The sequence below is a fragment of the Scyliorhinus torazame genome, chromosome 22 (assembly GCF_047496885.1).
Source record: "Scyliorhinus torazame isolate Kashiwa2021f chromosome 22, sScyTor2.1, whole genome shotgun sequence".
NCBI lineage: Eukaryota > Metazoa > Chordata > Chondrichthyes > Carcharhiniformes > Scyliorhinidae > Scyliorhinus > Scyliorhinus torazame.
Genome location: NC_092728.1, coordinates 100,729,893 through 100,756,275, shown reverse-complemented (window position 1 = coordinate 100,756,275; position 26,383 = coordinate 100,729,893). Strand labels below are relative to the sequence as shown.

The 26,383-nt window shown below is 44.3% G+C and overlaps 1 protein-coding gene across 2 annotated transcripts in view; it reads left to right on the top strand.

The window, feature by feature from the left end:
- The window catches only part of lhx3 (LIM homeobox 3), a 57,202-nt gene extending 31,794 nt beyond the window's left edge, over positions 1-25,408 (top strand). For both annotated transcript variants that reach the window (XM_072488738.1, XM_072488739.1), the window contains exons 3-6: positions 11,103-11,305; positions 13,874-14,025; positions 20,859-21,030; positions 23,051-25,408. In XM_072488738.1, the coding sequence (XP_072344839.1) occupies positions 11,103-11,305; positions 13,874-14,025; positions 20,859-21,030; positions 23,051-23,466 (943 nt within the window). In that variant the 3' untranslated portion in view covers positions 23,467-25,408. The remainder of the gene's footprint in view (positions 1-11,102; positions 11,306-13,873; positions 14,026-20,858; positions 21,031-23,050) is intronic.
- Positions 25,409-26,383: the final 975 nt, after the last annotated feature.

The window sequence follows — 26,383 nt, the reverse complement described above, 5'->3', positions numbered from 1 at the left end:
CCCCTGTATCAGGCTTTTGTATTATTCGCTATATTCAATGTTTCAGTTCCTAGAATCAGTAATGACGACTTTATCCTGTGCAAGTCTGCATTTGAGACACTACGGCAAGCCAGAAGGGATCAGCTGGCTTATTACTCTAGCGCGCAACCCACATACACACAAAGGCAGTGGGATTTTCACAGTAACTTCATTGCAGTGTTAATGTAAGCCTATTTATGATACTATAAAGATCATTGCTTGTACTGAGAGCCAGGCTGCCACCTGAGCTGTATTTGTGTGGGCCATCGTGGAGCTTTAGTAACTTTCTGCTACCTGCACTGCTCTTAAAGTGCCTTACAGTACTCCCCAGGTAATGTGCCACCATCAGCTGTACCCAGCACAATCTCACAAGCATGAAGACCTTTGCCACCAGGAATACCACAAGACAAGAGGAGGAGGTGGAACTGCAGGAGAGAAAAGAGAAAGAGCAGGAGGAGGAGAGGATGCAACCAACAGAGTCACCTTCTGCCCGGGCTATTTATGATTTGCTCAGTCGACTGTCAAATCAGTGAATGCCACCCGACCTGCATATCCCCAGTCCCACACTTTACCTTCTCTCTGATACTGACCATCACAGTGTCCTTTAGGCTGCAATACTTAAACAAAAGCCATGATAAAACAAACAATCCAAAAAAGGTCTATCAATCTAATCATCCAATATACAACTCAAAAGTCAACTAATTATCCTGGTGTATATCCTTGGTGCTTGCCTTCTGAGGCTGCTGCCTGTCCTAGTGCTGCGATGCAGTGTCACACCAATGCCTGCAGCATGCTTGTGGCCTGTTACTGGTCTTCAGTGGGGGGTGTCTGAAGGTGGCCCATCAGGATGACCACATTCAGTTCTGGCCCGAGAAGATTTAGCTTTGGACTGCACCATCTTGGTTTGGGCAGGGGCTGGGTGGCTGGTTGACAGGCAAGGTGGAATGACAGTGTTGGAAGGACAAACGCTGACGTCCTGAGAGAGGATAGCTGATTCGTCCACCGGGCCACTGCCACTCCCCGCGGGGAGGGCATGTCTCAGCAATCTTAGCAACCTATTGGAGGTCAGATTGCTGACAAGGTCCTTTCAAGCACTGGAATTTGCAGCCATGATAGGAGCATTGTGGCAGCATTCTGAACTTGTATGACTTCAGTCTGAGCTTCCACTGCAGTACTCAGAAATTGGGTGGCTTCAGATGGGCTGTAATGAAAGCTGAGGCGGCAGCATCAGACACTCCATCAGGACTGGGCACAGACCTGCAGTCCCATTGATTCCACTCTCACAGTAGAAACAATGGAATCCAAGCTCTGTTAAAGAAAACTGTGAAAAGTCAGTGTCACAATGCACCATGTTCCTTGACAGTGACCATCGGCCCTCCAGTGGTTCTGCCAAAGCAGGAACAAAATCTTTATGTATGTCATCTGCATTTATCATGTGAGTTCTCTGAAGCAGATCGCATGGGTGACCTTGCCCTCCAGTAAGATGGCATCTTGTCCTGTGCCCTGGCTGTGAGTGTCTCACCACATGCAGATCCTGCCTATAACCTTTTGTAGAGGTGGAAGTAGTACAGTACCAAATCTGAGCTTGTGGCTATGAGAGTCAGAGCAAGTGGCAGGTACCCCCCCCCCCCCCCCCCCCCCCACCATCACTGTCCTCCTGCTCTTTCACCTCTTTCTCTTCAACCTTGTTCTACAAGAGAGAGGGAAGAGTGTCATTAAGTGTGGAGCAATGTGTTTGCAATCTGGTGAAACCCAACATAACAGCACCTCAACCTGCAAATAAGCATTGGACAGCCTTCTATACTCAACATTGAGTTCAACAGCTTCAGGTCACAAATTCTGTCCTCCATTTCACTTTCTCCCTTAGGTTCCAGTCTGTATCTTGTTTTCATTTTTGCGTTCAAACAGACCTGCTGTTTTTTTGCCATTAACTCTTACTCTAACAATGCCTTGTATCTTTACTACAATCATTACAATTCCCTTCTTGTTCCACAATATATTTGTCATTTTATTCCCCCCACCCTCTTAGCTTCCTTTCCTTTAGATTTTAGGGTATGTAGTCCATACTATATAGAAGGTCAAAACAAATGCATCCAATATCCCTGCAAGTACCTTCTTTTAAACCCTACAGGCTACCAGGTGCATGGAATGTGTTCTTTTTGTGTCATTAATATCTCCAGTACCATTCCTTTATGAACAATAATATTTTTTACTTTCTCATTTTGAAGCCACTTAGTTCATAATTTCTAGTGTAATGTTTTTTCTGTCTTCTACAGTAGATACAAATATACAGTTACTTGTTTAACGCCTCTGCCAGTTCCTTATTCCCCATTATATTTTATTCTCCATTGTATCAATGTAGCTATCTGGGTGCTGTACCTACTTCACTATCAGAACACCGTGCCCATTTCTCTGACTGGATTTTGCAACTATTTATTGTTCTGTACACTGAATCTACTTACCTATCTCAATACAACACCTATTGACCTATCTGGATAAAATATTCATTGATCTATTTGAGTATTTCATCTATTTACCTGTTTGAGTACACTTTCTATGGATCTATTCGAATACCGTATCTCTTTAAGTATTGGATTAGCTGGTGCCTATATATATCTGGTATTGCATCTATTTATCTACAAGTATCTAAGTAATGTATTGATTTTTCTCTTTGGATACAGGATCTATTCATATACCTGGATACAGGTCGTAGCAGCTGTGTATTATATTTATATATCCACCTATTTATAATATCTCTATCTATTTGGATTTAGTATCTATTTATCTCTTTGGCAATAGTATCAACTCATCATCTGGGTGATGTGAATATCTCTTCGATTGTGTAGGGTATTTATCTATGTGGTTGGAGTTCTATTTTTTTTCTATTTGCAGTCTGTAAATATTGCCTCATTGGCTATTGAATCTATTTATCTATCTAGGCACAGTATTTATCCTTCTGAGTACACTATCTTTCTATCTATCTGTTTATTTTACCTATTTATTTCTCTCCCTGGGTATCATATATATTTGCCTATGGAATATATTTATCTAAATAGGAATGCATCTGTTTTTCTACTTGGAAACAATATATAAGGTATCTGGGTACTGTATCTATTTATCAACCTGAGTACATAGTTTGTGTATCTATCCAAGTATCTATTTATCTATCATGGCACATTGTATGGCTATTGCTCTGCGTACTGTATCCACTTAACTAACTGGTACATTATCTATTAATCTATCTGCGTACTTTATCTATTAACTTATGTAAGTGCATGCATTTATTTATCTATCTGGGTACAATATCTATTTATCTATCCATGTTCTTTAGCTATTTATCTCTTTGGGTACGGTGGATTTATCTCCCTGGGAATGCATCTATTTAACCTTTGGCAAAGTATTCATTTATTTATCTGGGTAATGTATATATTTCTCTATTTGTGTACAGTATGTATTCATCCATCTGAGTTCTGTGTTTATTTATCTAATTCAATACAGTATCAATTTATTTATTCTGTTACAGTCGCAGTATAGTGTATGTAATTATCTATTTGCATACAGGATCTATTTGTCTATCTGGATACAACTGCTGAGTAACACATCTGATTATCTATCAGTGCCTTATCTATTTGCAGTTTGGGTACAGCATATATTTATGCATACAGTTATCCAACGTGATGTAGCTTTAGTGTCCATTTTTGTGTATTCTACCTGTTTAGGTAAAGTATCTATTCATATATCTGTACCATGTCAATTCATCTATATGGGTGCTGTATCTATCTTGATACTGTATCTATTTACTGTCTGGGTACTGTATCGATCAATCTGGATACAGCATCCATTTGTCTCCATGGGTATCGTACCTATATAGCTAGCCTGGGACTGTATATAATAATGCATCTTGGTATTGTATCTATTTATCTATGTGGGGACTCCTTCTAGTTATCCATGTCTAATATTTGTCTGTGTCTTATCTGTGTGGGGACAGTAACTAGAGATTTTTCCGTCATGAAACGCCACCGTTTTCACACCGGCGTGGGGACTTAGTCTCCAGAATGGAGAATCCAGCCCATTAACTCTATTTCTTGCTCCACAGATGCTGCCAGACCCGTTGAGTTTATCCAGCATTTTCTTTTTTAATTTCAGATTTGCAGCATCGGCAGTATTTTGCTTTTATTTTAGTGTTGGTCTACCCTTTGGGTACTGTATTAATTTATTCATTAGTGTTCAGATAGATTCATAAATCCTACACTTAGGTAAACAAACACAGTACACAGAGACATACATTGAAACTGTATTATGTTTGATAACTACAAAGTCTACTTTTCTACATAAATAGACACTGTGCCAGATAAATAAGCAGTGCAGAATTTATTCATCCACCTGTGTACAGTATCTAGTTTTGGGGTATATTATCTGCATACTGTGCCGAACTCTCTGGGAACTCTGTTTCTGAACATTATCTACTTATTCCTCTGAGTATATTAGATATTCTTTTACAGAGTACTGTTTTTATTTTTCTCTGAGAGTACATTCTCAATATACCTACCTGGAACTGTATACAATTATCTTTCTGGATACGGTATCTATTTATCCATGTAAATTCATGTAATATTTTTCTCTGTGTACAATATCTAACGAGTAGGGTGCAATATTTATTGATTCATCTGGATGATGTGTGACTTAATTTATAAAGTATATATTTATTTCTCTGAGTATTGAATGTATTTATTTGTCTGGGCATTTATTTATTTCTATCTCTGAGTATGTATTCTATCATTTATAGGCACACTGTATTTATCTATCTCTTTGGATATAATATATATTTATCTATCCAGGAACTGTATCTATTTATTTTATTGGTACTGTATAGATTAACATAACACAGAATCAAAATATCTCCGAGTATTTATCTACTTTCACAAGGGATCTATTTAGCTATCTGTATACAAAATCTATTTATCTATCTGGATACAACAGCCATTTAAGTCATTGGATGTTGTATCTATTTGTCTATCTGAATATAATGTCTGTTTTAAATTATTGAGCACTGTATCTGCTAATTTGTCTGGATACAGTATCTATTTATGTATCTAAGTAGACCTTGTAGTTATCAAGCACGCACAGTTTGAATGTATGTTCAGCATTGATGACATTTAGCTATGGGAATACTCTATCCATTTATTTTCTAGCCTATTTATCTATCTGGATACAGTACATGTTTATCTACCTGAGTAAAACATATATTTATTTACTTGGTGTAGTATGTATTTATCTATTGGCTGCTGTATCTAATTATTTCTAAGAGTACAATGCCTATTTATCCATTAGGATGCTGTATCTATCAACTTATCTCTCTGGGTACATGAACTATGTATCTGTTTTAGATACTATATCTATTTATTAATCGGGATATGAGATCTATTTAACTATATGGGTTTATTAACTATCTACCTACCTGTTTACTTCATCTATTTATCTATCTGGTCACGATAGCTATTTCCCCACCTAGGAAGGCATCTATGTATCTAGCTGGGCACTGTATCAATTTAAGTGTCTGTATATTATATCTATTTATCTATCTATCTGTGAACTGGGTCTATTTATCTATCTGGGTATGTTTCTATTTATCGATCAGGATACAGTCTATATTTATCTGTATGTGTATGGTGCCTATTTATTTCCCTTGACACAACATCTATTTATCTTCCCTGTCATATTTATATTATCCTGTATTTTACTGTGCATCATGGAATATCTCTATAATGTATCTATTTGTCTGTTACAGTCCAGTAACCATGCAAGTCTCTGAGTGCAATATCCATTTAAATCTCAAGCTACTGCATTTATCTCACTGGGTGCTGTTTCTATTATTTTTTCTGGCTACTTGTAACTCTTTATTTAACTGGTACGTATATCTACAACACCTCTGTGGTGTTGTATCTAGTCAGCTATCTGGATGCGATATATATTTATCTATCTGTATTCTATGCTTACTTAAGTCACTTGTTATACAGGCACACCATCTTTTAATCTCCCTGGGTAGGATGCCCATTTGTCTTGATGGGTACTGTATTTATCTTTCTGGATAGTGCATTCATCTATTTCTATACTATAGAATAGGTATAGTACCTATATACTATATATACTATACCTATTTATCTCTCTGGCTACTCTGCCTATATTTATACTTAGGGTAGCGCGGTAGCACAAGTGGATAGCACTGTGGCTTCACAGCGCCAGGGTCCCAGGTTCGATTCCCCGCTGGGTCACTGTCTGTGCGGAGTCTGCACGTTCTCCCCGTGTCTGCGTGGGTTTCCTCCCACAGTCCAAAGACGCGCCAGGTTAGGTGGATTGGCCATGATAAACTGCCCTTAGTGACCAAAAAGGTTAGGAGGGTTATTGGGTTACGGGGATAGGGTGGAAGTGAGGGCTTAAGTGGGTCGGTGCAGACTCGATTGGCCGAATGGCCTCCTTCTGCATTGTATGTTCTATGGTTCTATTCACCAATGATTACACATTGTTCAATTTTCTTTCAACTTCTCAGATCATGAAATAGTTAAATAGTTACCTATACAACACTTTGGTTTGGGCTGATAAGTGGCCAGATAAGTGATTGGTAAATACCATCTCGAACAAAAGAGAGTCCAGCCATATACCTTGACTTTCAGTGAAACCATGATCACTGAATACTCCACCATCAAAATCCTGGAGGTCACCATTGATCAAAACCTAACTAGATGAACTACTTAAGTAAAGTCGCAAAAGACCCAGATGACTATAGCCTGCTTTCCTCTTTGAAGGGGAGAGCTGACTGCTGGCGATTCAACCTGAGGATCACCACACCTCAGACGAAGGGCAAGGTTGAGAAGGCAGGGCCTTAATGAATAACCTCAGCCAGTACATCATATTGAACCCACCCTATTGGCTGTGCTCTGTTTCACAAACCAGCTGTCCTGCCAAAACCACCACCTGCAAGTTATGCAATTTTCTGACTTGGAAATATATCACCATTCCTTCATTGTTGTTGGGTCAAAATAGTGGTATATCCTACCTAATTGCACTGTATATGTAGCTGCACATGTGGACTGCAGCAGTTCAAAAATATAGCTCACCACCACCACATCAGTAAGGCATGAACAAGAAATGCTGGCCTAGTTAGCAATGCCCACATTCCATGAATGAATGACAAAAATAATATTTCAGTGTGCTATATTTATTTCTATATCTGAGTTCTGCATCTATTTCTCTTTCTCTTTCAGGGTACAATATCGGTTTATTTATTAGGATGTCAATCTGTGGCATCCTCTATACCAAAGGGCTGTGGATGCTCGGTGATTGAGTATATTCAAGAAGAAATCATTCGATTTGGGGGCAAAAGGGAATTAATTGATATTGGGGTAGTTTATGGAGGTAGTTCAGGAAGAAGGTCAGTCATGATCTTGTTGAATGGTGAAGCAGGTTTGAAGCATCATGTTCCTGCTTCCACTCCTTATGTTCTTATGTATCTACTTAATCTACCTGGATACTGTACCCATTTGTCTATCTGTGTACAATATCTGTTTGTCTCTCTTGGATTGGCTTCTATTTGGCTATGTATGATATCTATCTATCTGTATCTATTTATCAAGCAATAGTATCTATTTGTAAATATTGATTGATATCTATTTGTATATCTGTGTGCAGTAAATCTATCTGGGTGCTGTATCTATTAAGTTAAAAAAATTTTTTTTAGAATACCCAATTAATTTTTTCCAATTAAAGGGCAATTTAGCGTGTTCAATCCACCTCCCCTGCACATCTTTGGGTTGTGGGGGCGAAACCCAGGCAAACACGGGGAGAATGTGCAAACTCCACACGGACAGTGACCCAGAGCCGGGATCGAACCTGGGACCTCGGCGCCGTGAGACTGTAGTGCTACCACTGCGCCACTGTGCTGCCCTCTGTATCTATTAACTTAACTGTGTACTGTAGCCATTTACTTATCAGGGTACAATATTAATTTATCTCTCTGGCTGATGTACCGATTTATCTATCTGGGTATGGTATTGAGTTACCTATTGTGCAGGTTCAAATTATTGATATGGCTACTGTATCTTTATTTATCTGGATACAGTATTTATTATATCATTGATCACTGTATCTTCCCCCTGTGTAATTGTACCTCATTATCTAACTGGTACATGTATCTATTTAGCTCTCTGGTATGATATCTATTTACTTATGATGGGTAATATATGTATTTATCTATCTGGGTTCTGTGCTTTTTATCTTTCATATTATGTTTTCATATATATTTTTTCTGCGTACACTATCCTTTTATATTTCTGTACTGATTTATCTCACTGGATACTGAATCCATCTCTCCGTGTACTATACATATTAATCCATCTGAGCACAGTCTCTATTTATCTATCTGAGTATTCATTATATTTACCTATCTAGCCACTGGATTTCATTACCTACCAGGTTGCAGTGTCTGTCTGTCTGTCTATCTAGGGGCTGGTTTAGCATAGTGGGCTAAACAGCTGGCTTGTGATGCAGAACAAGGCCAGCAGCACGGGTTCAATTCCTGTACTGGCCTCCCCGAACAGGCACTGGAATGTGGCGACTAGGGGCTTTTCACAGTAACTTCATTGAAGCCTACTTGTGACAATAAGTGATTCTTCTTCTATCTGTCTATCTATCTGTCTGTCTTTCTATCTAACTATCCACTTACATCCTCTCAGATAATCAAGCAACCATGTCCGCGTAAAGCAAAACCTCTAAACATTCAGTCTTAGGCTCACAAGTGGCAAGTAACTTTGTTCCAGACAATGCTGGGTAATGATCTATTGAACAAGAGACACCTTCCTTGACTTTCAATGGGATTACGATCATTGAAGATCCTCCCATCAACACCCTTGGAGATCACCATTGACCAAGAACTTAACTAAATGATCCATGCAAATGCTAGGGCTACAAGAGCAGGTGAAAAGCTGGATGGTTGGCAGGGAGTGACTCATCTCCTGATTTTTCAGAGCCTGCCCACCACCTATAAGGCACAAGCCAGGGGTGTGATGGAATACCCTCCACTTGCCTGGATGAGTGCAGCTCCAACAACAATCATGAAGCTCACCACCCTCAAGGGTAAAACACCCCGACCTGGAAATCCTCCTCCAGGTTATACACCATTCTGATTTGGAAATATATTGTTGTTCCTTCATTGTTGCTGGGACAATATATTGGAATGATCCACCTAACTGTATTGTGGGGGATCCTATCTATATACTGCAATGGTTTGAAAAAAGATGGCCTTCTCAAGGGCAATTAGTGATGCTCACATTCCAATATATCAGTGTGCTGTATCTATTTATTTCTCTGATTGCCAAATTGGCAGTATCTATTTACGTCATTTATTTATCTGGATACTGTATCTATCTCTCTGGGCATTATATCTGTTTATCCACCTGTGTAGATTATCACTTTGTCTCGCTAAGTTATATATCCATTTATCGGCCTGAGTGTTGTATCCGACAGGGTGTATATGTTTATCTGTGTACATTGTTTCTGGGCATCCATTATTTTCCGTTGAACTATTTTGCCAGCTTGACTCTGCAGGCATTTTATGTCTAGCAAAATAAAGACAGAAAGAGCTGGAAAAACTCAGCCGGTCTGGCAGCATCTGGGGAGAGAGAAACAAGAGTTAATGTTTCGAGTTGAATGGCTTTTTCAAACTGCCTGAGAACAATTCCGGAGAGGAGTCATTCAACTTGAAACATTAGCTCTATTTCTATCTCCACAGATGCTGCCAGGCTGGTTGAGCCTTTCCAGTCCTTTCTCTGTTGAGATGTTCAGCATCCGCTGCACTTTGTTTTTATTGTATGATTCACACCCGCTTCCCGTGTTCAGGGCAAGAAATAGCTCAGTGCGGTGTGTATCTGTGGACGGGAATTGCTATCCACACTATATATCCATTGCAGGATATAGCACAAGGAAACATAATCAACAACTTACATTTATGTAGAACGTTTCACAGAATGAATCTTCCCAAAGCACTGCAAAGAGATGCATTTTAAGGGGTGTCTTTGAGGAGAAAAACATTCGCCAGGATGTTGCCTGGTATGGAGGGTGAGCTATGAAGAAAGGTTGAGTAGATTAGGATTGTTTTCGTTGGAAAGACGGAGGTTGAGGGGAGACCTGATTGAGGTCTACAAAATTATGAGAGGTATGGACATGGTGGATAGCAACAAGCTTTATCCAAGAGTGGGGGTGTCAATTACAAGGGGTCACGATTTCAAGATGAGAGGGGGAAAGTTTAAGGGAGATGTGCGTGGAAAGTTTTTTACCCAGAGGGTGCCTGGCACGCTTTGCCAGCGGAGGTGGTAGAGGAGGGCACGATAGCATCATTTAAAATGCATCTAGACAGATAGATGAATTGACGGGGAACAGAGGGAAGTAGATCCATAGAAAATAGAAGACAGGTTTAGATAAAGGATCTGGATGGGCGCAGACTGGGAGGGCAAGGACCTGTTCCTGTGCTGTAATTTTCTTTGTTCTTTGAAAACGAAGTGTAGTGGTGTAGAGAGGGAATTGAAGAGCTTGGCACCTGAAGGCGCGGCCACCAATGGGGAAGCAATTATATTTGGGAATGTACAAGAAGCCAGCATTAGAGGAGCGCAGATAACAGAGAAGGTTGTCGGGTTTGGCGAGATTAGAGAGATAGGAGTGGGTGAGGCTGCGGGGGGCGATAGATTTGGAAACAAGGTTGACAATTTTTAAAATCTGGGTGTCAGTGTAGGTCAGCGGAGACCTGGAAATGTGCCTGTCTACAACCACGGCGCTGCTGTCTGCATTACACAGCTGGCTACCCACACCATTGGAGAGTATGTGTACTCACACTTGCGTCGCTGTATGTGTGACCTGTTAGTCTTTAACTAGCGAACAGGCAGGAAATGGGATGCCGAGCGCTCAGTTCTGTCACAGCAGCTTTCACTGATACACTGTTTAACTGTGGGAGGAAGATTGCTCAGACCTGTCCCTAACCTGCAGTCAGATCGGGAAACCTGGATTCAATTCTATTCAAACCCCTTTTCTGTTTGCAGGAGATTCGGGAGGAAATGCGCCGCTTGCCAGCAGGGGATTCCCCCCACCCAGGTGGTCCGCCGGGCCCAGGACTTCGTGTATCACCTGCAATGTTTCGCTTGCATCGTCTGTAAACGCCAACTAGCCACGGGCGATGAATTCTACCTCATGGAGGACAGCAGGTTGGTCTGCAAAGGAGACTATGAGGCGGCGAAGCAGAGAGGTGAGTTCCACCTGCCTCCATCCAAACATTGGTAAAACAGAGGGCCATTGCCCTGCTCCTTAACTTGCAAGCACCATGACATTAAATATGCAGATTGAATTTCTCGCTGTAATTAATAGGTCCTCAGTCAAATCAGGTTTAATTGACAGAAATTACTCACAACATGAAATTGGGCAGCCATACATGTAATTCAAAGGAGGGCCTGGAGAACGGAGGCGCGGTCCTGGTATATTTACTTGGTTGTTAATATTGCCTTTTCATCTCGAGTGGACAAACTCACATTTATTCACTCAGAGGCACTCACTCAGAAACACCCACCCAGTACATTCTGATGGACACCCAGTCACCCAGGCGCACCCTCCCTCCCACACACAGACACATACACCCCCCACACACACATACACCCCCACACACACATACATCCCCCCCCACACACACACACATATACACCCCTCCCCCCCACACACACATACACCCCCCACACACACATACACCCCCACACACACATACACCCCCCACATACACCCCCCCCCACACACACGCATATACACCCCCCACACACACATACATCCCCCCCACACACACACATATACACCCCTCCCCACACACACATACACCCCCCCACACACACATACACCCCACACACACATACACCCCCCACACATACACCCCCACACACACATACACCCCCACACACACACATACACCCCCCACACACACACATACACCCCCCACACACACATACACCCCCCACAAACACATACCCCCACACACACACCCACACACACATACCCCCCCACACACACACATCTCCCCCACACACACACATACACCCCCACACACACATACACCCCACACACACACACACACCCACACCCCCTCACACCCCCACACACACATACACCCCCCACACACACATACACCCCCCACACACACACCCCCACACACACACATACACCCCCCACACACAGACACACACACCCTCACACACATACACCCCCCACACACACATACACCCCCCCCACACACACACATACACCCCACACACATACACCCACACACACACATATACACCCACACACACACATACCCCCCCACACACACATACCCCCCCACACACATACACCCCACACACACACATATCCCCCCACACACACATATCCCCCCACACACACATATGCCCCCACACACACATACACCCCCCACACACACATACACCCCCACACACATACACACACACACCTACACATACACCCCCCACACACTTACACCCCCACATACACATAACCCCCCCACACACACACATACACCCCCCACACACACACACACATACACCCCACACACACACACATACACCCCCCACCCACACACACATACACCCCCCCACACACACATACACCCCCACACACACACACATACACCCCCCCACACACACACACATACACCCCCCCCCACACACACACATACACCCCCACACACACATGCACCCCCCACACACATGCACCCCCCACACACACATACACACACACATACACCCCCCCAGACACACCCATGCACCCCCCACACACACACATACACCCCCCCCACACACACATACGCCCCCCACACACACACATACACCCCCCACCCACACACACATACACCCCCCACCCACACACATACACCCCCACACACACACATACACCCCCCCACACACACACATACACCCCCCCACACCCCCCACACACACACATACACCCCCACACGCACATACACCCCACACACACATGCACCCCCCACACACACCCATACACCCCCCACACACACATACACACACACATACACCCCCCAGACACACCCATACACCCCCCCCACACACATACACACACATACACCCCCCCACACACACACACAACACCCCTACACACACACACAACACCCTCACACCCACACACGCACAACCTCCCCCCCAACACACACTCACACACACATACACACACACATATACACTCCCCCCCGCACACACACACCCACACACACCACACCCACACGCAACCCCCCCCCACACACACACATACGCACACACATATACACCCCCCCACACGCACACATACCCACACACCACACACAACCTCCCCCACACACACACACATACACATATACATAGACACACACACCACACCCATACACAACCTCCCCCACACACACACCCACATATACACACACACACACTCACACCACACACACACTCACACCACACACACACACAACCACACACGCGTACACATACACCCACACACAACCTCCCCCACACACACATACACACCCACAACCACACCCACCCACATACAACCTCCCACACACACACATATACACACATACGAACCCAGACCACACTCACCCCCCCCCCCACACCCATACACACACTGCTGGTAAGTGCATCCTCCACCTGCACCAGCCCCACTTACAACTCCATCCACACTGTTGGGATTCATGCGGTTGGTTTGTTGTTGTGCAAGTTCGGGGAAGAAGCCAGTTAATTGGGGCACACTTTGCTCTGTGATCACCGGACTTGTCATTTCGTTCCAGAGGCAGAAACTAACGCCAAGAGGCCACGGACCACCATCACGGCCAAGCAGTTGGAAACTCTGAAAAACGCCTATAACAACTCCCCGAAACCCGCTCGCCATGTGCGGGAGCAGCTCTCCTCAGAGACCGGCCTGGACATGCGTGTGGTGCAGGTAATGAAAAAACACACTCTTCTATATATACAAAAAAAATCTGTCGAACTACTGGGAATGTAAGAGCAGGGAAAAGGGGAATGTACAACAGGTCCACAAGGAAGGATGATCAGGCACCTGCTCAGAACTAATGAACACACGACCCTTTCTCCCCGAACTCCATCTCCCCATTGAACCCACTTTTATGCCCTGTGTAATAGCAAACACATCTCACAGCTCCGGGATTTTACAACAGGCAGCTAAAAAAACACCTTACATTTGTGACCACCCTGCAGGAACACACAGCAAGTTATTACATTAAAAGGACACCCTCTTCATGGATAAACGTTGGTCAAATTTTTCCAAACACATTAAATACAATGATGAAAATTTCCCAAATTACCCAATTTGGCATTGACTTGACCACACAGGAGCCTGCTCTGAGTGAGGACAGAGTAACTTAAAATTCTATCCAGGTGAGGGATGTCTGCCAGAGATGGGGCGGGTTTTAGCCTCAGTGTCAGTATTCCCGCTCCCAAATTGTGCGGGACTGTTTACATACAGTTAGAGCTGTACAGATATCACCGACACTGGTAACCCTGGGAGATCAACTCACTATTGTGAAATAATGTCAATGCTCCAGGGCAAAGTGCTCAATGCACTATATCCATGGTCAGGTCCAGTGATTTATTTCACATCGCAAGGAGGAGAAATTTTGAGTAAATGTGCTAAATATTCCTAGCATAACATTTTACATTGAATGTTGTTCAAAGAAACAGACTATTAAAATCCACAGAAACCTCTACCCAACTTGCACCAATTACTCTGCCGGCAGAAATATTTCTGGAAAAAGTCCGAGGTCCCTTTTTTTCAAATTCCTTCGTGGGATGTGGGACAGCATTTGGTGTCCATCCCTGAGGTCAGTTACGAGTCAACCTCATTGCTCTGAATCTGGAGTCACATGTAGGCCAGGCCGGGTAAGGACAACCGATTTCCTGCAATCGTTTCATGGTCATCGTTAGACTTTGAATTCTAGATTTTTATTGAATTCAAATTTCACCAAATGCCCTGATCTGATCCAGACAAGAGGTTCCAGAGTATTACCCTGGCTGTCTGGATTGCTAGTCCCACCACCTCCCCCAGCCGCCCCCCCCCTCTCCCTCGTGAAGAGTCAAATGGACTGGAAAATTTAACTCTGTTTCTTTCTCCACAGATGCATGGTGCATGGACAGCACGGCAGCACAGTGGTTAGTACAGTTGCTTCACAGCTCCAGGGTCCCAGGTTCGATTCCTGGCTCGGGGCACTGTCTGTGCGGAGTCTGCACGTTCTCCCCGTGTCTGCGTGGGTTTCCTCCGGTTTCCACCCACAGTCCAAAGATGTGCAGATTAGGTGGATTGGCCATGCTAAATTGCCCAGAGTACCTCAAAAAAAGGTTGGGTGGGGTTACTGTGTTATGAGGATAGGGTGGAGGGGTGGGCTTGAGTCGGGTGCTTTTTCCAAGGGCCAGTGCAGACTCAATGGGCCAAATGGTCTCCTTCTGCACTATAAATTCTATCCTGTCAGGCCTGTGAGTCTTTCCCGCATTTTCTGTTTTTATTTTAAAAAAATTCTTAACATTGTGTGTCAGGTCAAGCTATTATGTATGGGATTTGGCAATTGCGTTTCCATTATAATAAGAATCTTTATTAGTGTCACAAGTAGGCTTACATTACACTGCAATGGAGTAACAGTAAAAATCCCCTAGTCGCCACATTCTGGCGCCTGTCTGGGTACACAGAGGGAGAATTCAGAATGTCCAATTCGCCTAACAAGCAGGTCTTTCTGGACTGTGGGAGGAAACTGCAGCACCTGGCGAAAACCCACGCAGACATGGGGAGGACGTGCAGACTCTGCACAGATAGTGATCCAAGCCAGGAATCGAACCCAGGTCCCAAGTGCTGTGAAGCAACAGTGCTAACCACTGAGCTACCTGTCTGGCAGGAGGTGTGCAAACAACCTCAAATTAACAGCATTTACATGGTGCCTTTAAAATACCAGTAAGTCCCAAAGTGTTTCACAGGAATATAATGAGACACTGAGACAAAGAAGGAGTTGTATTAGGATAGGCGGTCAGAAGCTTGCATCGAGTCTTAAAGGGAGATGTGGAGAGGATTATGGAGGAAATTCCAGTGCCTGGGTCCACCAGTGATGCAAAAACATGACCGGGGGATGCACACTATATGTACAGAAGATAGTGCTGCTCTATTGATTCCAACAATGTTTATTGGTGTTCCAGTGATAATTGGACGATAATGATTTACCAATAACATTGGAAGTACGACCATTGCCTTTGCTGTTTGTTCATGTTCCCATTGGGCCTGGTCGTCCAATTAGTGTTAATGGACAGATTAGATCTCCTATTATTCAGACTCACTGGGGTAGCCATCAGATTCTAGGGTTGTAAGACCAGAGGACATAGGTATAAATGGTGAACGAAAAGTTACAGTTGCTTTTTGAAAGTAATTCCAAATGTGATGCAGTTAGGCCAATGGATACAGGAACTGTGGAATTATCCAAAATACAATGGAGCAAACCCTTGAAACACACAGTGGATTTGAATCAGCAGATTTTAGGTCACATTCTGACTCCATAAAGCACACCTTCTGTTTAAGGCTGCATCACCTTGGACTGTGTGGCAGATGCTCAGATCATGGGGTCAACCTGGGGAGGGATACATTTCCTTGGCAAGTGCATGGGTGTCTGGGATTACAAAGCTACCCAGTTTACAAGGTACCTACAAATCAGAAACAGGCCATTCAGCCCAACAGGTCCATGCCAATAATTATGCTCCACAGGATCTTCCTCCCACCCTTCATCATCCAACCCCATCAATGAAACCTTCTATTCCTCCCTGAAGTGTTTATCAAGCTTCCTCTTAATTATGTCAAAGTTATTCGCCTCACCTACTCCTTGTGCTAGCGAGTTCCGCATTTTAACCATTCTCTGGTAACGTGGTTTCTCCTGAATATCCTGTTGAATTTGTCAGTGACTATATCCCCCAGTTCTAGTCTCAGCTGCAAATGGAAACACGTTCTCTACATCTACCCGATCAAACCTTTTCATAATCCAAAGACCTCTAACAGGTAGGTCACCCTTCAGGATGTCCCTGAGACTGTACATTGCCTATGGAAAGAAGCCGGCGTAATGGGATCAATGCCTGTCTGCTCATCATGTGCTTCTTGGTGAATTATCCAGTTCCGACAAAAACATCTTTGAGTAAGTGCTCAGTTACAGTGACTGCACACTGAAGGTCAGCAATGCAATAAGACTTGGAACTCACTGCACACAGGTTGCTAATGAAATCACATCCAATGAGATGCACAATTCTGATTATTCAGAATGAATAATAACCAATAGTAAAATAGAAACCCTAATCCTTATGAGTGGCAAGTAATTGAACACCCTCCGTACTGATTTTCGTCTGTTTTTTTTTTGTAATTAGTCCACAGCACAGCCTGATCTGCCTCTCTCTGGGCTCTCTGGTAGAAAATAAAACTTCCAATCTAGGTAGAAGGAAAAAGATGAAACTTCATTACATTTGTTGCCAATCTGATTGCCGTCGGAATGTGGCGACTAGGGGCTTTTCACAGTAACTTCATTTGAAGCCTACTTGTGACAATAAGCAATTTTCATTCATTTTCATTCATGTATAGAGAAAGTGGTTTTCTCTTGGGTGGCAAATTTCATAATGGGGAGAAACTTCTGTTGAATTCACATGACTGTCGTGCTGACAATGCAAGGGAAGGATTATACATTGACATTGCAGCGAACAAGTTTCCGCTATACTGGGACACAAAAGCTGCAGTGTAATATTGGCTTCAGCGAGGGATTGTGTGAGCAGGCAAATAATACTTTGAAAAGTGAGAATGTGCCATTGACTTAGTTCTGCTGGCACCATCACCCATGCTTGAAGCACTATTCATGCCCACTGCCCTCTGAGAAACCTGCCAAACCCAGTGTCAATTAGGAATACACCTGTTTACATTGATATGCTCTGAGAACTAGTGTTTACTTAGCCACGTGGGCTCAGCAATGGTATAAATGTTACGACATTTCAAGAGACCAGTTTCAAACCAGGTTAACTTTGATGCCACTTGGGGTACATCTGTAGTCTAATGTTAAACCTGAATTTCGAAGGTATACACAGATATCTTGGATATGCTAAGTGTTCTGTAAACTAACTTGAAGTTGATTTAAGTGTTTAGAAAGTGTGACAAAGCCAAGTTTTGCTCTCTAAAACATTTAAAGTTGAACACAGAACTCTTCTGGGTGGAAGAATTGCAGTTCAGTTCAGGCCAAGTAACATAAATGAGGTATTGACTGCATCTAATGAGGGTATCAATTTTCAATAATGTTCCTATTTTCCAGACATTTCAAGGTGAGTTATGCTGCAGACCTTGTACCAGTGTGATACCACTTTTGAAATGCAGTACAAGATCACTGACCTGAGTCCAATCTTCATTACCTTCACTCTTACCTGCTTTGGGTTTCACAGCAGTTATGATGCACCTGCAAATTATTACTATGAGCCTTTTTTTAACCGTTTGTTCTTACTAACAGTAAAATTTCATTGGTATTCGGACCTCAAGTAACCTGAGCACAGTCATGAACAACTGGTGGGATAACTCGATGATGTATGTTGTACACAATGCCAAACCAGTGCCATTGTTGCCATGTTCACATCTAAACATTGTGCAAAAGGGTGAAACTTGAAGCCCTCGGTATCATCCCCAACAGCCCAGCGTCAATAGGAGCAAAACCTCCAGAACATTATTTGGATGATTATCGTTATAAATGGACATATTGGCATTGAACACAAGTCATGATACACATATGGTAAGGTAAAGCCATCATAGTCCCAGATGACCATAGGCTGCTTTGCTGCTTTTCCCATTGAAGGGGTGAGCTGACTGGAGGTGACTTAACCTAAGAGTCACCACACCTCAGGCAAGGGACAAGGTTGAGAAGGTGGGGCCTTCATGAATAATCTTAGCCGGTATGGGAATTGAACCCGTGCTGCTGGGTTCACACACAGCATCACACACCAGCTATCTAAACAAGTGAGCTAAACACAAATCCTAAAATGTTGTTCTCAATCTGTGGGTGACACTGGCAAGGCCACAATTACGTCTTATTCTTAATTGCCTTGCGAAAGTATGGTTGGCTTTCTCCTTGAACCACTGCAGTGATCACCACAATATTTACCCAATAGCAGTGAAGAAACTGTGATCAGTCTGACATCATGGTGCGTGACTGGAGAGGAACACAGCAGTAGAAGTAAATCATTCATCCCCTCGAGCCTGTTCCGCCATTCAAGGAGATCATTGCAGGCCTTTATATCATTAGCAACCCCACATGGTTTACACATTATTGATCCACTCAGCAAATTACCTTTGCAAAGAGAATGCAATTAAACATAACAAAAATAAACACAGGCCGATGTTATTTTGAAGCCAACAAAGTACTATTGTTGTGGCCCCGCTTGTGAAATGCCTGGCACCACATGCCCAAGCTTGAAGCACTGCTAATGCCACTGCTGCCTGGGAAACTGACAAGAACAGTGCCAGTGAGCAGTGTATCAGACTCTCTCTTCCAGCTACCTGTTTAGATAGGTACATTGCCAAGATCTTGCACTTAACCTAACCACATCAGATTGCTAATGTCATAATGGCCTGCAATGATCTGCTTGAATGGTGGAACAGGCTCAAGGGGAATGGCCTACTTCTGTTGCTGTGTTGCTAGCGAAATTTGAGATACCAGCTCTCAACCAGTATGAACAGGTTGATTGCTTTGATACAGTTCGGGTGCCAATGTGGGGCCTCCTGTATTGCTACTTTGTGAGTAACAATTGATAGTAGATGACTGCAATTTGCTGAGAGAGGACGAAGGGTTCCTTGACGCAGGACATTATCCATTCATTCAAAATAAAGATGTTTAAGATGACGGTGCTAAGGATGGCACTAACCCATAGATAAACCATTGCAGTGCACGGTGGGTCAAAGGACAGCTGTTTGCATTCCCCAAACTGGAAAATCCTCCATCTCTTCTGATACGTCTGGAGAAATAAAGAGTATCAAGAATGTTGTTCAGCTCTTGAATATGAGGTGGCATGATCCCTGATGTTGCCAGAATATGGATGTCCCTCAGACTGCTGATTACATTTTAAAGAAGCAACTTGCATTCATGTTGTGCCTTTCATGATTTCGAGGTGTGGCGAAGCACTTCATCACTAATGAAATACTTTGACAAGTGTAGTCACAGTAAGAAACGCAGCAGCCAATTTGCACACAGCAAGGTCTCCCCAACAGCAATGTGATAATAACCAGATAATCTCCTTTCGTGATGTTGGTTGAGGGTTAACATTGCCCAGGAAGCTGGGCAGAACTCTACTGCCCTTCAAAGTATTCTACGTGAGAGAAGAGATTGGAGCTTGAATCAATGTTTGATCTGAAAGACAGCATCCCCGACAGTGCAATACTCCCTTTGTGCTGCACTGGACTGCGAACCTAGGTTTGAGTGTCTGGAGTAAGACAACCTTCTGACCCAGATGCAAGAGCGTAACCAAGTGAACCAGAGCTGCCTAATTACTTTTGCTAATTTTTTGTTTAGGTGGGTGCATTCTGGTGACCTTTGAGCTTATTGCCACACCAAATGCACTGTTGATCAGCTCTCCCTGGTAACAATGCATTTTAAAGTGTGATACTGTTTTTTTTTGTATTGTATACAGTGCAGCAGACACCACTCACCACTGTTTGGTAGTTCCAAACGATTGACGTTGAGATTATAAATACACCTTTGCTTTTGCCTCCGTTAGGTTTGGTTTCAGAATCGACGAGCAAAGGAGAAACGATTGAAAAAAGACGCTGGCAGGCAGAGGTGGGGCCAATATTTCAGGAACATCAAGCGATCCAGAGCAAGTTCCAAATCGGACAAGGACAGCACCCAGGACGATGGGGTGGCCAGCGATGCCGAAGTGTCCTTCACAGGTCGGTGTCTGATAGTCAGGGCAAGTTGGAACTGAGATTTAATTGCCCCAGACAATGAATAAACCCAACAATGAACACATTTGGACTATCATTCTAACATCAGCATTTCAGATACATGGAGAGATTGGGATTGTTCAAATCTAATCAAAAGTATGTCAAGAGGAGATTTAATAGAAGTCTTCAACATTTTGAGGGGTTTTGATAGAATGAATAAGGGGAGATTGTTTCCAGTGGCAGGTAGGTTGAGAATCAGAGGACACAGATTTAGGACAATCAGCACCAGATCAAAAAGGGAGACAAGGAGATTGTTTTCATTACCTAGCAAGTTATTAGGAAATGCAAAGCACTGTCTGGAAGGAAGCAGATTCATTGGTAACTTGTAAAAAGGAATTGAATATATATTTTCAAGTGGAACATTTGCAAGGTTGTAGTGAAAGAGAGTTGTGGAAGTGTGGAGCTAATTAGATAAACCTTTCAGGGAGCTTGTACAAGCACAATGGGCGGAATGGCTTCCTTCTAAATAACTCCAATGCGCGCAACAAAACTTGCTCCCTCCCAGGGAACTACAGGCCGGTGAGCCTTACTTCAGTGGTCGGGAAATTACTGGAGAGAATTCTTCGAGACAGGATCTACTCCCATTTGGAAACAAATGGACGTATTAGTGAGAGGCAGCATGGTTTTGTGAAGGGGAGGTCGTGTCTCACTAACTTGATAAAGTTTTTCGAGGAGGTCACAAAGATGATTGATGCAGGTAGGGCAGTGGATGTCGTCTATATGGACTTCAGTAAGGCCTTTGACAAGGTCCCTCATGGTAGACTACTACAAAAGGTGAAGTCACATGGGATCAGGGGTGAGCTGGCAAGGTGGATACAGAACTGGCTAGGTCATAGAAGGCAGAGAGTAGCAATGGAAGGTGGCTTTTCTAATTGGAGGGCTGTGACCAGTGGTGTTCCACAGGGATCAGTGCTGGGACCTTTGCTGTTTGTAGTATATATAAATGATTTGGAGGAAAATGTCACTGGTCTGATTAGTAAGTTTGCAGACGACACAAAGGTTGGTGGAATTGCGGATAGCGATGAGGACTGTCAGAGGATACAGCAGGATTTAGATTGTTTGGAGACTTGGGCGGAGAGATGGCAGATGGAGTTTAATCCGGACAAATGTGAGGTAATGCATTTTGGAAGGTCTAATGCAGGTAGGGAATATACAGTGAATGGGAGAACCCTCAAGAGTATTGAAAGTCAGAGAGATCTAGGAGTACAGGTCCACAGGTCACTGAAAGGGGCAACACAGGTGGAGAAGGTAGTCAAGAAGGCATACAGCATGCTTGCCTTCATTGGCCGGGGCATTGAGTATAAGAATTGGCAAGTCATGTTGCAGCTGTATAGAACCTTAGTTAGGCCACATTTGGAGTATAGTGTTCAATTCTGGTCGCCACACTACCAGAAGGATGTGGAGGCTTTAGAGAGGGTGCAGAAGAGATTTACCAGAATGTTGCCTGGTATGGAGGGCATTAGCTATGAGGAGCGGTTGAATAAACTCGGTTTGTTCTCACTGGAACGAAGGAGGTTGAGGGGCGACCTGATGGAGGTCTACAAAATTATGAGGGGCATAGACAGAGTGGATAGTCAGAGGCTTTTCCCCAGGGTAGAGGGGTCTATTACTAGGGGACATAGGTTTAAGTTGAGAGGGGCAAGGTTTAGAGTAGATGTACGAGGCAAGTTTTTTACACAGAGGGTAGTGGGTGCCTGGAACTTGCTACCGGAGGAGGTGGTGGAAGCAGGGACGATAGTGACATTTAAGGGGCATCTTGACAAATACATGAATAGGATGGGAATAGAGGGATACGGACCCAGGAAGTGTAGAAGATTGTAGTTTAGTCGGGCAGCATGGTCGGCATGGACTTGGAGGGCTGAAGGGCCTGTTCCTGTACTGTACATTTCTTTGTTCTTTGTTCTATTACTAACTCTCCTTCCCGGATTGTTGGATTTTAATATGTACTTGTTATTCTTACATGTAGATGAACACTCAATGTCAGACATGGGCCATGCGAATGGGATGTACAGGAGCTTGAACGACAGCTCTCCAGGCCTGGGCAGACAGACTGCGAGCAATGGAGGCTTCTCAATTGATGGCGTGCTCTCCCAGGATCAGTACCACGACCTGAGGTCCAACAGCCCTTACGGTGTCCCTCAGTCACCAGCTTCTCTGCAAACCATCCCACCACATCCGCCCCTCATGTCCGGCCTCGTGTACCAGGACACGGGCTTGGCCATCCTGGCTCAAGCAGGGGGACAAGGTATGAGCCAAGCCATGCGTGTCTTAGGAGCAAACGGACCCAGTTCGGACCTGTCCACAGACAGCAGCGGAGGCTATCCTGATTTCCCAGCCAGTCCGGCTTCCTGGCTGGATGAGGTGGAACATGCAGAATTTTAACAGCCATACACACACGCACACTCCTCTCTCTGTCTCCTCCCTCTCTCACACACTCACATACACACGCTCCTCTCTCTGTCTCCTCTCTCTCACACATAAACCCTCCTCTCTCTGCCTCCTCTCTCTCTCTCACACAAACACACCCTCCTCTCTCTGTCTCCTCTCTCTCTCACAAACACGCCCCCTCCTCACTGTCTCCTCCCTCTCTCTCTCACACACACACACCTCTCTGTCTCCTCTCTCTCTCACACACACAATATCCTCTCTCTGTCTCCTCTCTCTCACACACACACACCCTTCTCTCTCTGTCTCCTCTCTCTCTCTCACACAAACACATACCCTCCTCTCACTGTCTCCTCTCTCTCTCCATCACACACACACACTCTCCTCTCTCTCTCACACACACACACCCTCCACTCTCTGTCTCCTCTCTCTCTCATGCACACACATCCCCCTCTCACACACACCCTCCTCTCTCTTGTCTCCTCTCTCTCTTTCACACACACACACACACATACCCTCCTCTCTCTGTCTCCTCTCTCTCTCTTTCACACACACACCCTCCTCTCTCTGTCTCCTCTCTCTCTCACACACACACACACCCACACCCTCCTCTCTCTGTCTCCTCTCTCTCACACACACCCTCCTCTCTCTGTCTCCTCTCTCTCTCACACACACACACACCCACACCCTCCTCTCTCTGTCTCCTCTCTCTCTTTCACACACACACACACACACATACCCTCCTCTCTCTGTCTCCTCTCTCTCTCTTTCACACACACACCCTCCTCTCTCTGTCTCCTCTCTCTCTCACACACACACACACACCCACACCCTCCTCTCTCTCACACACACCCTCCTCTCTCTGTCTCCTCTCTCTCTCACACACACACACACCCACACCCTCCTCTCTCTGTCTCCTCTCTCTCACACACACACATACCCTCCTCTCTCTGTCTCCTCTCTCCGTCACACACACACACTCTCCACTCTCTTTTCTGTCTCCCCTCTCGCTCATGCACACACATCCCCCCTCTCACACACACCCTCCTCCTCTCTTGTCTCCTCTCTCTCTCACACACACACCCTCCTCTCTCTCACACCCAAACACACACAGCCCCACCTTTAAAAACAGTCCCTTTCCACCCGACAGGAAGAACTGAAACAATCGGCCATCTAGCAGGGACTGGGAACTTCAGGATTGTCCCTTTCACAAGGCGAACTGCCCAAACGTCTCTCAGTAACCCGCTCGCTGCATCGTTCGCCCCAATTTCGCCTCTCTTTTTTGAAAGACAAAACGTGTCTCTGTGACAACGGGTTGCTGAACTCTGCTGGATTTTAAACATTCGCTGTTCGGCGTGAAGCGAGGAGTGAAAGTGTTTGAAACAAGTGACCAGGCAGCACCTGTGGAGAGAGTCCGAACTCAGCATCCGCCACAACTCGTGCACATTCCGATGTTGCTGTTCAGTTGCCAAGCAGCACACACACACACACATACTTACTGAAACAGGGGCTGGCCCAGCCCCCCCCCCCCCCCCCCTGTGTGTGTGTGTGTGAGTGTGAGACCTAAAGTCCTGAGTTACAGAGTCTCTGATCATGTTGTGCTCTTCTAAGCTTCACGGTGCTGGAATCCTGAACGTTAACCACACAGAGAGGTTTGACTATCTAAGAAAATGCCTCCCAGCGGGTATTGAACAAATGAGTAGGTGTGCAGGGAAATTCTCTGAATGTTAAAAGGCCGGATATAGTCCATAATATATATAAACATTCACTCTCTTTCGGAGGCTCGAGGTTTACTGTTCGAAACGTAGTCGGTGGCACAATAGGCAGACGGGCTTCGTACAAGTGCGGCGTCCCTGTGTGTGTGGGATCTTACTGTGCGCACACCTGCTGTCGCCGAGTACCCCCCCCCCCCCAACGTTACAGCAGCGACTGTGCTTCAAAAGCCCCCCCCCCCCCCCCCTCACCACCACACACACACACAGACACCTCCCCACTCCCGGCTCTGGGACTTTCCCCAGGCTGTGAGTGACCATCATCCAAATGCAATGTCTTTCTCTTGAACAGCAGCTCCTGAAACAGGAGAGGCGGTGGGTGGCGTGTTGTATAAATGTGTTTAATTGTGGCCAATTGTCATCTCCAAGCTTGTGTCATTTGATTTTATTTTTTTGGTGGGGGGGGGGGGGGGGGAGGGGAGGTCTATTTACCAATTGCACTTTGCAATATCTGTTTGTTGCCAAATATACATTTCCCCCAGCACCCTAACCCCCACCTCCCCCTCCTCGACTGGGAGGGAAAACGACCCGAATTTCTGTAAAGTGTATTTTTATTGTGGATAAAGGAAAACGGTCTCTTTAGTGGTATTTTTAGGATTAAAAATAGTGTTGCGATTTTAGAGAAAAAAACACTTTTTTAAAAATGCAAAAAAAAAACAGGGACGGACTCACTTCTTGTTTGAATCTGGCCACTTCAGTAGTTGATGCAACATTTTGTCAGCGGCAGTTATACTGTGTAAAGTGTTTTACATATACAGATTGGATATGGAAGTTATTACAGGTCACGTGTAAATGTTTTACTGTCTTTTATTTATTCTTTCTGAATGATCAGTAAGACAAATCTTTAATAAATTTATCAGCTAAAGTTAACACGGTTTGTGCAGAGGCCGCTGTTTTGTTTGGTGCTGGTAATCTGAAATATCAACAGGAAATGTTGGGAATGCTCAGCAGGTCTGGCAGCATCTGTGGAGACGGAAACAGAGTTAACGTTTCAGATCTAAATAGAGATTATACGATATTTGGAGATTATATTCCTCATAATCCCGCATTTCAGAGGCTTCGCTCTATCTGGAGTGATTTTGATGAATTCAGTCCCGTATTTACGATGCAGATCCTACGCCAGAATATTAGCGTCCTTTTAC